The following is a 12,566-nucleotide window of genomic DNA, read 5'->3' as shown; positions in this document are numbered from 1 at the left end:
GACTGAAGATGGGAGGAAGTGGGGCCACGGGTGTCCAAGATGGGGTCAGGGCCTCCTGAAGGGAGAGTCTTCACCTCTGTTCCTGAAGTGACCATGGCTGATATGCCACTGGCAGAAAATCAGAAGTTTCCCGGCAAAAGCAGCCTCATCTGGTTGCCTGGCTTGTCACATTCCTCAGCACCAAGCACCCTCTGGGCCCTTTATTTCTCACACCAGCCCTATAAAGGTGGGGCTATCATGAGTTCCCATTTTATCACCATGAGCCTGAAATGGAGAGAAGTTAGCTTGTGTAAGAGCCCAGTCTGGGCTTTGAGCTCAGGTCTGTGTGGACCCAAGGATCGCCCCATCAAGGCCACTTCCCTACCTTTTTCATCGCTGGCTGACATGGGAAGAGGGGAGTCGTGACTCCGTCTCCAGTGATAGATTCAGTCTGGCAGCCTGGTCCCAGCCAGCTATAATGTCAGGCAAGCTATTATCTCTGATGATGCTTCTGTGGGTTTAATCATACAACAGGTAGCTCAATATCTCTTGCTTCAAGCCCTACCTCCTCCAACCAGCGGGAATCTCTGGAAAAATGTTCTGGGGAAAAACGGAGGCATTTTTACGACTCTCTCCTCACCTAAACCCGCTGGGCCAGGACAGAGCACAGACCCTTGGGCTCTGACCATTACCCTACACTTTGGACCCAGCCGCCCCTGGCTTTGATGTTGTCTTGGTAAATGTCCCCCAGTCACCAGTGGGCTCTGATCTCTCCAGCACCTAATAATTCAAACAGCCTGGGGCAGTGAGCAGCTAATCAGCTGGACAGGCCTTGCAGCTGCACGATGAGGTTGAGGGAAAAGGGGGTGCTTCTCTTCTTAGGGTCTCATTCCACAACCTGATGGCCGTGGCAGACGCCCCTGTCCGCCAGCCCAGGGGTGAGGTTAATTCTCTCAAGGCCCCGTGTGGGGATGTGCCTGGCTGTGGTGGCCGTTACGCAGTTTGAATCATGGCTGTCCCGGCCAGGCCATCGGGTGGAAATTAAAATTTAATTTAGACAGTCCCGTCTCTGCGGCCCTGGTGGCCGTCGTCTGGGTGATTGACTGGCTGGTTTCTTTCACCTTTGCACGCCTTGGGTTTTTACTGGCGGAGGAAATGAAGGCTGAACTGGGGCAGGAAATTCCATGTACACAGGTGTTTCTGGTTAGCCCCATGCACCTCACCCAGGGGCACAACTGGGGGCCAGGGATGCCTGTGTGAGCCCGGGGGCCTCTGTGGTGCAGCAGCTGTGGCAGCTTCGCATCTAGAGAAGGCTGGGCAGGATGATCAGGGCCACAGGGCAGACAGAGGTATTCACAAATGGGCCCCCAACTGGTCCTAGGAGCCCAAAGACTGCCTGCCACTGCCATGAGATCGCATCAGCACCTTGGTGAGAGTCACCCCGGCCCCTGTGCCTGCAGTGGGTGGCTGGTGGCACCAGGCCCTGACCTGGGAGATTAGCAGCGCCCTGAGGTGGTGTTTACACGTTGTAGCCAGCACTTCATGTGGCTGACCTGCCCCCATTTTCACATCTTCTGAAGGGCTTAGAGATCCAAAAAGCATGCCTTCCCTTGCTTAAAGGGTCCCCGGAGGGATTGAGGAGGGCGGCCTTGGGCTTGGTCAGACACAGCCATCTGCAGGCTTCTTTCAGAGGCTGAAGAAGTGTTCTTCGTCCCATAATTATCTCCATTCTGCCATCTGGACACTTCCACCATTACTCATTCATCACCCTGGGTAAAGGCACTCAGGGCTCCTGTTAAACTCAGAGTGCCCCAGGGGGGAGGAAAGCACATGCTGGGAAATGACACGGGGAGATACCCACCCTGCACCTCAGTTTTCACAACTGTAAAACGAGAATTAGACCCGGGGTCTTCTGCTGGGTTGGCACATAGATAAATAAGAGGCCATTCATAGAACATCGGGCCCACAGTGGGTAACTAGCGCACAGAGAATATTCACACCACTTTCAACTGGGCTCTAGCCCCTGGGAACATGTCCAAGGGAATCATTCAAAAGGAAAATTATTTTATAAATAGTTTAGAGTATTATCTTCTTAAGTCATGAAATTAAAAGACACTTGCTCCTTGAAAGAAAAGCTATGACAAACCTAGACAGCATATTAAAAAGCAGAGATATCATTTTCCCAGCAAAGGTCCATATAGTCAAAGCTGTGGTCTTTCCAGTAGTCATATATGGATGTGAGAGTTGGACCATAAAGAAGATTGAGCACTGAAGAATTTATGCTTTTGAACTGTGGAATTGGAGAAGACTCTTGAGTATCCCTTGGACAGCAAGGAGGTCAAACCAGTCAATCCTAAAGGAAATCAACCCTGAATATTTACTGGAAGAACTCATGCTGAAGGTCCAATACTTTGGCCACCTGATGAAAAGATGCAACTCATTGGAAAAATCCTGACGCTGGGAAAGATTGAGGGCAGGAGGAGAAGGGGACACCAGAGGATGAGATGGTTGGATGGCATCACCGACTCAGTAGACATGAATTTGAGCAAACTCAAGGAGACAGTGAAGGACTGGGAAGTCTGGCCTGCTGTAATTAATGGGGTTGCAAAGAGTTGGACATGATTTAGCAACTGAACAACAATACTTACTTTAAGCACACACACACACAAATGTAACCAATGAAAATACCCATCACTGGTTATACACTGAGGTATGTCATTAATGAACAGCCAATAAGATCAGTATGACAAGTATGAAGCCAAGTCAAATGCTCAGGAAATAGCTGAAGAAAGCAAATCTACACCGCTAATTATGACTGTGGGAAAATGCATGACAAGTATGAAGAAGACTGGAGGGAGATGTGAGTAATTGCTTATTTAAATATATTTAAGTCATTCAATATTTAAATGCATAATAAAAATGAAAATGAAATGAGAACAGAGATAGATGTGAATGTGTCTACGTTATCGAGTTTCTTCTAGTATGAGAGCCCTCCTCAGGAGTCCAGGACACAAAGTATGTGATCACAAAGGCTGGAGAAAAGCTTGCAGCTGGGGTCTTGCCCACACAGAGGACACAAAAGCAGGTTCATCAGAATGTGTGTGGCCACCCGCATGAGCTTCCAGGGTTAGGCAGGGAGTCCTGAGGGAAATGGGGCTGAGCCCTCATCAGTCAGCCTCCTTTCACAGCCCAGGATCCCCACATACACCCCCTGCCCCTGTCGCTTAGAGAGGGTCCTGGGCCCGGTCCTCAAGATTCCGACCGACGCGCGGCTGCCCCTGGAGGTAGGGTGGGGGAACTGCATTTTCATTGCTTTTCGGCGTTCCCGGTCTGGGCACTATTATGGAAAGGACCTTGCTGTTTTGAGTGAAGCATAAATGAATGGCTGCTGTGTGGGACCAAGAGGATTGGAAGCTGGAGGGAGCCTAAACTGAGGGCTCCCTGCCTTATCTTCCGGCCCCTGCCTGGTGAGCTGCAAGGCACAGAGGGTGGGCGTCTCTCTATCTCAACAGACTTCCCGTAGTTCAAGTCACAGTTTCATCCTCCTAGCAGAAACCTGACCAGTCCAGTCCTTGTTGTCTGAGCTCAGAGCCCTTCTAGAATCTGGCTGTGGTCCTGGGTCCCTCACCCTTTCTCTGTTACACCTCCCTATCCCTCCAGGCTTTCATAATGGACTTCAGTTCATTCTTATTGAATTGCCTTGGATGCAAAATAATGGTTGGAATACCAGAAACCAGCAATGGTTGTGAATTTCAATTCCTCTTCTAAAACCACTTGTAAATATTTCTGCAGCTTTCCTCCCCTCTCCCTCCCACCCCTTCTTCCCCACCCCACCCCACCCCACCCCACCCTACCCAACAGACAGGAATTACAAGACAGTAATTCACAACCCCTCCCTTTGTATCTCCTGCTTCTTGTGGTTATCAGGATGGTTACTGCAGGGAGTAAGCCTGGCTCTGACCTACCTTCCAGACCTCAGACCCCACAAGCACCATCAGATAGGAGGCTTGTCATCTTGAAAAGAAAGGCAAAAAAAGATAACTTCCAAATGTTGAGCACTTGCTGTAAGTCAAGTATCTAAGTATGCTAAGTGCCACATCCACCCATTTCCTCCTCCCAAACACCTTAGGAGACAGGTATTTCTGCTTCACAGATGGAAGAAACTGAGGTTGGGAGAGGTAGTAAGTGGTAGAGCTGAGATCCAGATGTTGGCTATCTGACTCCAGAGTCTAGGCTTTTCTTTGCTCTAAATCCCTTCACTGAACCTTCTCTTTTGTCTGTGGAATTCTAGGAAGTGTCGGTTCTGTTTCTCATCAGCAGGGCCTCCCGCTCCCCATGAAGCAGGGTCTCTGGGCATTTGCGCATCATCCCTAGAGGGGAACCTTGGGTGTGCAGAGCCTCGTCTCAGGATCCAAAATGTCCAGAACTAGCTGGAGTCAGAGGCCTTCTGGCCTCTCTCCCCACCACATGGAAATGTCATTTGTAGTCAGCGGCTGTAGTTGGAGAACTGCCTTTTAGGTGCAGTGAGTCAAAGGACCACATGGAATCACTTTAGCCTGAGCCGGTGCTGGAGAAGCCCTGGCTCATGGCCATGAGTGGCGGCATGTCCAATAATCCTGAACTCCAGGCGTGAGTGTTGCCAAGAAACCAGGGGGAGTTGGAGACTGACCAGCTCTCCCATTGCATGCCAAGGTCCTGCATGGTGCTGGGAGTGTAGGTACTCAGGAACATAGCTTCCTGTTCTCTGTTAGGGAAGGGCCTTGGTCCTGTGGGCTGAGGGTCTTCGTGATATTAATAAAATGCCCTGTACTATAACCATCTTGGGGGATGGAGGGTCTTAATCATGGACCATAGGCCTCTGTGACTGTATGGAGCTTTATGTAGGTTTCTGTGTCCGAAGAGGAGCCACAGCTTTCTCTGCATTTTCAGAGGTATCCAAGACCCACAAGAGGCCAAAGACCACACTGTCCAAAAAGACTGTAGTAGGAACAAGGGGATTACACCATTCAGCATGCTCAAATGTATAAGCCCATCCCCGGCACTGCTAGTGGGGGGAGATGTGCCAAGCTGGTGCAAGTATGTGAGGATGGGGAGTGGGTACCCAGGTCAGGTTGGCTCCCTGAGCAGAATGGAGCTCCTCCTGACTCCCTTCCCACGCTGACCACACAGGCTGCAGAGAGCATACCCACCCCCCAGGCCTTTGGGGAAGATGGCCTCCCCCACCATCATCTGTGAACCTCATCTCCAAGCTTAGGGCTTCCTCCCCCCGTGGGGTTGCCCCCTCTCTGAGCTCCAATTTCCCCACCAGCCTGGGGCCGTATATCTTCTCCTCCTTTCTCCTGGCTGCTTTATAGCTTGCTGGAAACACCTTCCCTTAGCACTTCGAAATGTATCACTTGAAAGCATCTTAACGTTAACCAATGTGATTCTTTTTTAATTTGAAGGGGCTTATTTCTCCAAATGGCTTTCCTGATCATATAGGAGGGCATGCTCCCTAATATTAAACTTTTTCTTTATAAAGAGCAAAAAAATGACTCACATCTGTTTGATATTTAATTCAAATTGAATGGCAGGACAGGAACAAAATTACACTGCAAAAGGCCATAAAGCGTGATGTTTAAAAAGGCCAAACATACCAAACCTACATGTCAGAAAATTTGAAATGACACAGGATTGAGGGGATATGGCCTGGGCAATGGGGTGTCTCCTACCCAAAAGCCAGAGAGGTGGTAGCCAAGCTGGGAGAAGGTGAGAGGTGGGAGAAGCTCATGATGCACTGGAGGATTTTGTAGGGACAGGTTTCTAGCCACATATGAGTTTGGAGGTCTTGATGCCATCTCGAAACCACTGCTAGTTGTTCTGGGTTGACGGGTGGCCTGTCTGGAGCCTCCCAAGGGGCTGCTGGGTAATGCTCACACACTGCCTAGGGGACCAACCAGGCACTGCCCCACTGTCAGCATCCAGAAGGCCTTGGGGTTTGCCTACAGCTCAGAGACTGAGTGGGAAACCCCTATGCTGATCAGTAAACCAGAGGCTCCAGTATCCTTTGTCTAAAGGGGATGAGAAATGGGGTGGGGCCCAGAGAGCTGTGCTTTCCTTCCTCTAAATACCAGGCAATCTGTCACCACCCCAGACTCTTAAAGAGTTCCCAGGAAAGAAGTGAGCGTGGTCTCCTACTTATCACCCCCGTTGCAGAGCCCCAGCACAAGCAGTCCAGTTGTGAACCATCTGGTGACATCTGTGAGATGGGCATTGACAATGGGGCTCTGCTACCCGAGCTTGACCGGAGCAGATTTGGTGCCCCTTAATGAGTGTACACAGAGAAGGCAATGGCACCCCACTCCAGTACTCTTGCCTGGAAAATCCCATGGACGGAGGAGCCTGGTAGGCTGAAGTCCATGGGGTCACTAAGAGACGGACACGACTGAGCGACTTCACTTTCACTTTTCACTTTCATGCATCGGAGAAGGAAATGGCAACCCACTCCAGTATTCTTGCTTGGAGAATCCCAGGGACGGTGGAGCCTGTTGGGCTGCCAGTCTATGGGGTTGCACAGAGTCGGACATGACTGAAGCGACTTAGCAGCAGCAGCAGCAGCAGCAATGAGTGTACATGGAGGAAGGGGGTGGGGAGAAGAGTAAGGATCTAGAAGAAATCAGATGCTGGCTCCCTCACTGACCAGCTGAAGTCACTTGGGCATGCATCTCCTCTCTTAGCCTTGGTTTCTTAATCTGTTGCATGGAATGGTTTAACATCTTCATAAGGTTATTTTGAATATCTAATGTTTTAAATCTAAACACACATTCACTTTTTTTGGGGGGGCAGCTGTATCTAAATCCTTCATTCTTTCTGTTTAGATTATTTCTTTGACTCTCACACAGAATCCAACAGTGCTGTACAGAAACTACACATTTTAAATCAATGAACAGATATTAAAGTTTTGCTCTTGTATTTTTTAACCTGTCTTTACAACCTGCATTTTACTGATTTTTTATTGATATATCTGTGGGTGTAGCTATAGTAGAAGCATCTATCTCTGTGTTACCTTTTTTTCTTTGTTGTGTTTTCAAACATTCATGCTTTTAAGTACCAAAGCATTGTACGACTTTCTTAGAATAGTTACTCTAACCCCTCTACGGCTTTTGTACAGTAGCACCTTTATTTCCAAGGCGTTTTCACGTCAGTTATTTTGTGTCTCTGGCCCACAGTTGAGCACAAGAGGCTGGCACTTTTTTCACACAATGGTGTGCTGGAGCTGTCTCATGCTGTCTTCCAAGAGATAATTGTTACACAAGTCACTATTAAAAATTCAATTGTATGAACTCACAGTTAAATAAACCATATTATATACAAAGTTAATAAATAATGAAAACTCAGCTTCCTAATTATTTTACTGTATTTTAGTATACCTATGCTCTTGTAAATTGTATCTGTATGATGGAAATTCTATGAAAGGGTGTGCTCACTGTGCATCTCTTTCCAAATTCAAGTTCAGTGATGTCATCTTGATACCTTGAAACTGACCACAGTTGGAGAATGTACGCCATGGAAATCAGAGAGTGGTCAACACTATACCCAGACTTCACGAACCACTCAGAGAGCCGATTGTTGAACATTAACCAGCACATCCCCGATTGTTGAGATTGGCAAAGTGAGGCATGTGGAGCTTTTGGTGACTCTAATGGCCACAGTGAAAGTCCTCCTCTCAACCCACTGCTTTCTCCATCAGACTTAGCTCTTCAGCATTCCCAGGACCACGTATCCAGGGTGTACTGCTGCTGCTGCTGCTGCTAAGTCAAGCGACTTATCTGACTCTGTGCGACCCCATAGACCGGCAGCCCACCAGGCTCCCCTGTCCCTGGGATTCTCCAGGCAAGAACATTGGAGTGGGTTGCCATTTCCTTCTCCAATGCATGAAAGTGAAAAGTGAAAGTGAAGTCACTCAGTCGTGCCCGACTCTTAGCGACCCCATGGACTGCAGCCTACCAGGCTCCTCTGTCCATGGGATTTTCCAGGCAAGAGTACTGGAGTGGGGTCCCATTGCCTTCTCCGATCCAGGGCGTACAGCATTTCGTTATCCAGAACACTATGATCTTTTCCGAATGTCCCCTACCATTCCTCTTACGAGATCTCCTTGGCTTCTCAATTTCTCCTGAACTGAGCCAAAACATCCACTCTAGTTTGTAAAGCATGCTGAGACTCTCAAGTGAAGGCATTTTCTCTTTCTTTAACTGAAAGGAGCAAAACTCACAACTCATCATCACCCCCTCAGTTTTCTAACCAACACATTACCTGAAGCGCTTGACAAAGCCCAGAGGCAGGCGTATGCGTGTGAGTATATGTGCGTGCGTGCGCGTGTGTGTGTGTGTTGGGGAAGGAGAAGTCAGACCACAGGAGGCTTTCCTGATGATGCAGCTTGAAGTCTGCACAGCAACCGCAGACCCAGGGGAAGAGGAATGTAAAACCGAAAGATGAAGCCCCCTGACGACTAGCTTCCCTCTCTAGCCTCCAGCGAGTGCCACGGGGGACCATGTGTTCCTCAGTAATGAGGCCCAGCACTGGTTCTGGAAGCCTCCAACGTCAAGCGTCCAGCTTGCCTGCTTCCAGGGTTCCTGGGTCAGAGCTCCAGCGTGGGAGCCCTGCACTGTATGTGTATGTTTCCGAGAAGCAAAAGGCTTAGTGGTCTCTTTGCACCACAGACGCTTCTAGAAACAGAAAAACCTGTTGGACTCTTCTCATTCTGATCAATTAGTTGTTAAAATGCATGTTAACCTTTTAACCAGCATCTTTGTTGTGGTTTGACCTGTTTCTCAAAGCCTCATTCCCTAAAAGTCTGCTTTTACCCCATGCAAATTCTTGAAGTTTAAAGGCACTTACCAAGGACCTACTGTGTGCCAGATGGCTGTTTGATCTGCAGACAGTTGCTGTCAGGGCTCTGCTGGGGGTGGTGCCAGCATGTACACAGCAAGTACACATGCCCTGCTGAGGAAATACTTTTTGTTCAGTGGATCTCACCTGGAAATCCCCTCTGAGTGTCCCAACACTGTCTTGGAACTGGGAGGGAGCTGGCTTTTTGTGGAGAAAAGTCAAGGAGGCTTTTGGGAGGGAAGAATGTTTAGGGATCAGTGGTGGTTCATGTTGAATAAGAAATGGCTGGCATTTACTGAGCATTTCCAAGGAAGGTGTGAGATCTTGTACAGACTGTGTATCAGTCTTCACAGAGGTGGAGTAGGTACCAATAGTGTCCCCACGTTATACATGAAGGAAAATGGCCTGGGGAAGGAAGGCAGTTTCAGGGTCAGTAAGTGGAGGGCGTGGGGGTCTGGACCCTGCTCTACTGCCCTGCCTCTCAGGTGGGAGAGGAGGGGCATGTCAAACCAGACACCCCGGCAGGACTGTGTGCTCCAAGCCAGGCCACATCTGTTGCCCTGGACATGTCCTTTGTGCTTTCCACCTTCCTTTCTTGCAGACTCTGAAGGTCACACACATTGGGGTGACAGTGGTGGAGGGGGATTTGTATTTGCCAGTTGCCTTCAAGATGTCCCTGGGAGCCCTCTGTGCTGTGCCCCCACCCCCATCTCCTCTCCATTTTTGGTGGCCACCCTAGGGCTCTAGGGCTTCCCTGGTGGCTCACATAGTAAAGAATCTGCCTGCAAAGGGGGAGACCCACGTTCGATCCCTGGGTTGGGAAGATCCCCCTGGAGAAAGGAATGGTTACCCACTCCAGTATTCTTGCCTGGAGAATTCTACGAACAGAGGAGCCTGGTGGGCGTCCATGGGATCGCAGAGTTGGACACGACTGAGTGACTAACACTCTCACTTTCACTAGGGCTTCGGGGTGGGGGGCTGAGGGAACTGTGATGGGTACACTCCTTGATCGAGCTTTCTTGCTCCCCCTTCCCTCCTCTGCTCTGTCCTGCAGGGGAGCGGACCCTGCAGGCTGCAAATCCTAGGCTACTCATTAGCCTCTGGTCTCCCATAGGAGAGGGAGAAGCCCGCATGCTTTGCACTTTCTCTGGACACCTTGGGGAAGAGTATCTGGCGGGGGCTTCAGCTTCCTCTGGACAACTTCTGTCTCCAAGTTCCCAGCTTCTCGTGCAGTTCTAGCTCCGTGCTGCACGGCACCCTCTCTGGTAACACGGTCTCTTGCAGGTGACCATGCAGCCCCAGGATGGGGGCTAGCAGTAGTAGCACTTCCTGTTCCTGTTGATCTCTGAACTGCAGTGCCTATGTGGCATTTTGGCCATTCCACTCCCCGTGTGCCCAATGTCCTGATTCAATTCTTTTAAATACTCAAGAGCGTTTTTTGTTTTTTGTTAATATTTTCTTGACTGGATCCTGACTGATACCATCCCTAGCACTCTCTCCCCACCTCCCCCACAAGCAAGGTGAACATAAGGGTCCATCTTCCCAGCCCATGTGAGCAAGAGGCCAACGAATGAAAGAATATCACAGCATCCTCATCCCTCAGAGAAGCAATTACGGAAACCCTGTGGCTGGCTGCCTAGCTGAGCTTTCTCTCCAAAGGCCCCTGTCTCTGCTTTTATTCTGAAGATTCCCCACCCGCTACCCCCTGCCCCCACATCTTTAAAGGAAAGTGAGGCAGACAGCCCAGCTGGGGTTCCTTGCAGCAGTTGGAGCGCTTGGCTCAGAGCCGGGGCGTCCTGATGGCGTTGCCCAGTACCTGCTCTATGTAAGCTTTGTGTCAGGTAACACCGAGGGGATCAGAGGACCAACAGAGGGGGAAGGAAAGCCCCCTCCACAACTCCAGATCCCACGGTTTCTCCCTCCCTTCCGGATTGTGGTTTGATTTTGACTCATAAGTGCCCTTTCTCGGATCTCTTCTTCCTTGTTCCCCAGTGACTGGCACTGAGCCCCTTAAACAAGCTGGCATCGTGGGGAAATGGAGGCAGAGATAGGAACAGCTCGATTGTGCTGACATTGCTGCAGGAACACACATTTTTGTGGCTCAAGCCCCCCTTGCCAAATGGCAATATAAAGCCCTTTCAACTCACGTGCGTAAAGAAGAAAATAATTAAACTCTTCTGTCGAGGATCACCTGGCTCCCCCCATCCATTCACTTAGGATGTTTTGTTCCCACTGGAGCGTATGATTGGAAAACAAAGGTAAATGAGAGCAATTTATTCCCGGATCACTTTTCCCCCCCCGCTGCAGGATTAAAGCTGCCTCAGCCATAAAGAGTTTACAAACTCTAAAGAAAGATAATAACTTCCCTTCTCACAGCCCGGTCACGGGGAGGTAACGCATGTTTCCAATCAGCTGAGAATGGAACTCAAATGGTAGATTTTATTTCACTTTAATCCGCCTGTGAGTTCACTTTCAAGGTAAGAGGGACCACAACCTGCAATGTGAACAGAGTTTATTAACTTCGAAGTCTCCTCCTAAAGGTGGAGGAGCCAGCTTAGTTTACTCCTCGCCCCAAAGCCTTGCCTGGCTTGGGGGCCTGGTGCGGTTGGTGCCTGCCTGGGGCACAGGGTGAGTGCTGAGCAGGTAGAGGGGCCTCAGCGATTCAGAGCCCAGCTAACCTGATGGCAGCATCAGCACCGCCAAAGGTCATGGAGGTGACAACAAGCCATTCCAGCGGCATGGAGCTTACTTGCTTCAGCACGTCTGTTTGCTGCCTACAGGACAGCCTGGCCGCTTGGTAGGCTGCTGTGGGAAGAAGCCATTCTCAGGTCCTGTCTCAACTCTCTCTGGTCACATGGCAAGCTTGACCTAGCCCCCTGCCCTGTCTTACTTCACACATTTACGAAGTCATCGTCCATTGGAAGGGAAAAGGAGCTGTTTCCTTGATTGGCCTACTGTGGAACCTTTAATGGGTAAGGTTACCACTGGAAAGCCCTGCCCTCCCCAATTCTTCCCTTGACAACGTAGATGCCTCCAGCAGGGAAAGATCTTAGGAGGCTTCCCTGACTCAGATGGTAAAAAATCTGCCTGCAATATGGGAGACCCGGGTTCCATCCCTGGATCAGGAAGATCCCCTGAAGAAGGAACTGGCAACCCACTCCAGTATTCTTGCCTGGAGACTCTCCATGGACAGAGAAGCCTGGAAGACTAGAGTCCATGGGGTCACAAAGAGTTGGGTACGACTGAGCAACTAACACACACTCAGACACACACACACACACACACACACACTACAGGGAATCTCTTTATGACACAATCTGGCCCGTGAGGAGTCTTGCTTCAGGGAGGCCGTGTTTCCTAGTGTATGTTTGGGGAAGGAGGTCCGTGTGGACCCCAGGCCCAGACTCAATCCAGCCTGCCCAACCCCTGACTGCTATGGTGCGGTGGTTGGGTGCCCACCCAGGGTGTCTCCTGGGGGCACCCACATGCCCTGTTTGGGGCAGGAAGTGCTAACTGAGAGCTATCTGCTGGTGATCTGGGGCCCTGTCAAATCAGTCAACCTTCTCTGTAGTCATCACACAGAGTTCCAACAACCCAGAGTCTGGGTTAAGTTTGGGCACAGAGGCTCAAGAACTAGGCAGAAGATCCAGCCTTGTCCTGTCCCAGCCAGAGGGTCTGGGCTGCCCAAGGCAGACCCTCTCACCAGCCTCGCAGGTGAG

The 12,566-nt window shown here is 50.1% G+C and overlaps 1 protein-coding gene across 1 annotated transcript in view; it reads right to left on the bottom strand.

The window, feature by feature from the left end:
* LOC104991931 (core histone macro-H2A.1) overlaps nucleotides 1–11,587 on the bottom strand; it is a 128,630-nt gene extending 117,043 nt beyond the window's left edge. Inside the window, exon 1 of the mRNA XM_010844624.1 lies at nucleotides 11,526–11,587. Coding sequence (XP_010842926.1) covers nucleotides 11,526–11,587 — 62 coding nt within the window. The remainder of the gene's footprint in view (nucleotides 1–11,525) is intronic.
* Between the last annotated feature and the right edge of the window lie 979 nt (nucleotides 11,588–12,566).

The sequence above is a fragment of the Bison bison genome, unplaced genomic scaffold (genome assembly GCF_000754665.1).
Source record: "Bison bison bison isolate TAMUID 2011002044 unplaced genomic scaffold, Bison_UMD1.0 scf7180017864203, whole genome shotgun sequence".
Classification (NCBI taxonomy): Eukaryota; Metazoa; Chordata; class Mammalia; order Artiodactyla; family Bovidae; genus Bison; species Bison bison.
The sequence above is the reverse complement of the archived record's forward strand: the minus strand, read 5'-3'. Positions and strand labels throughout refer to the sequence as shown.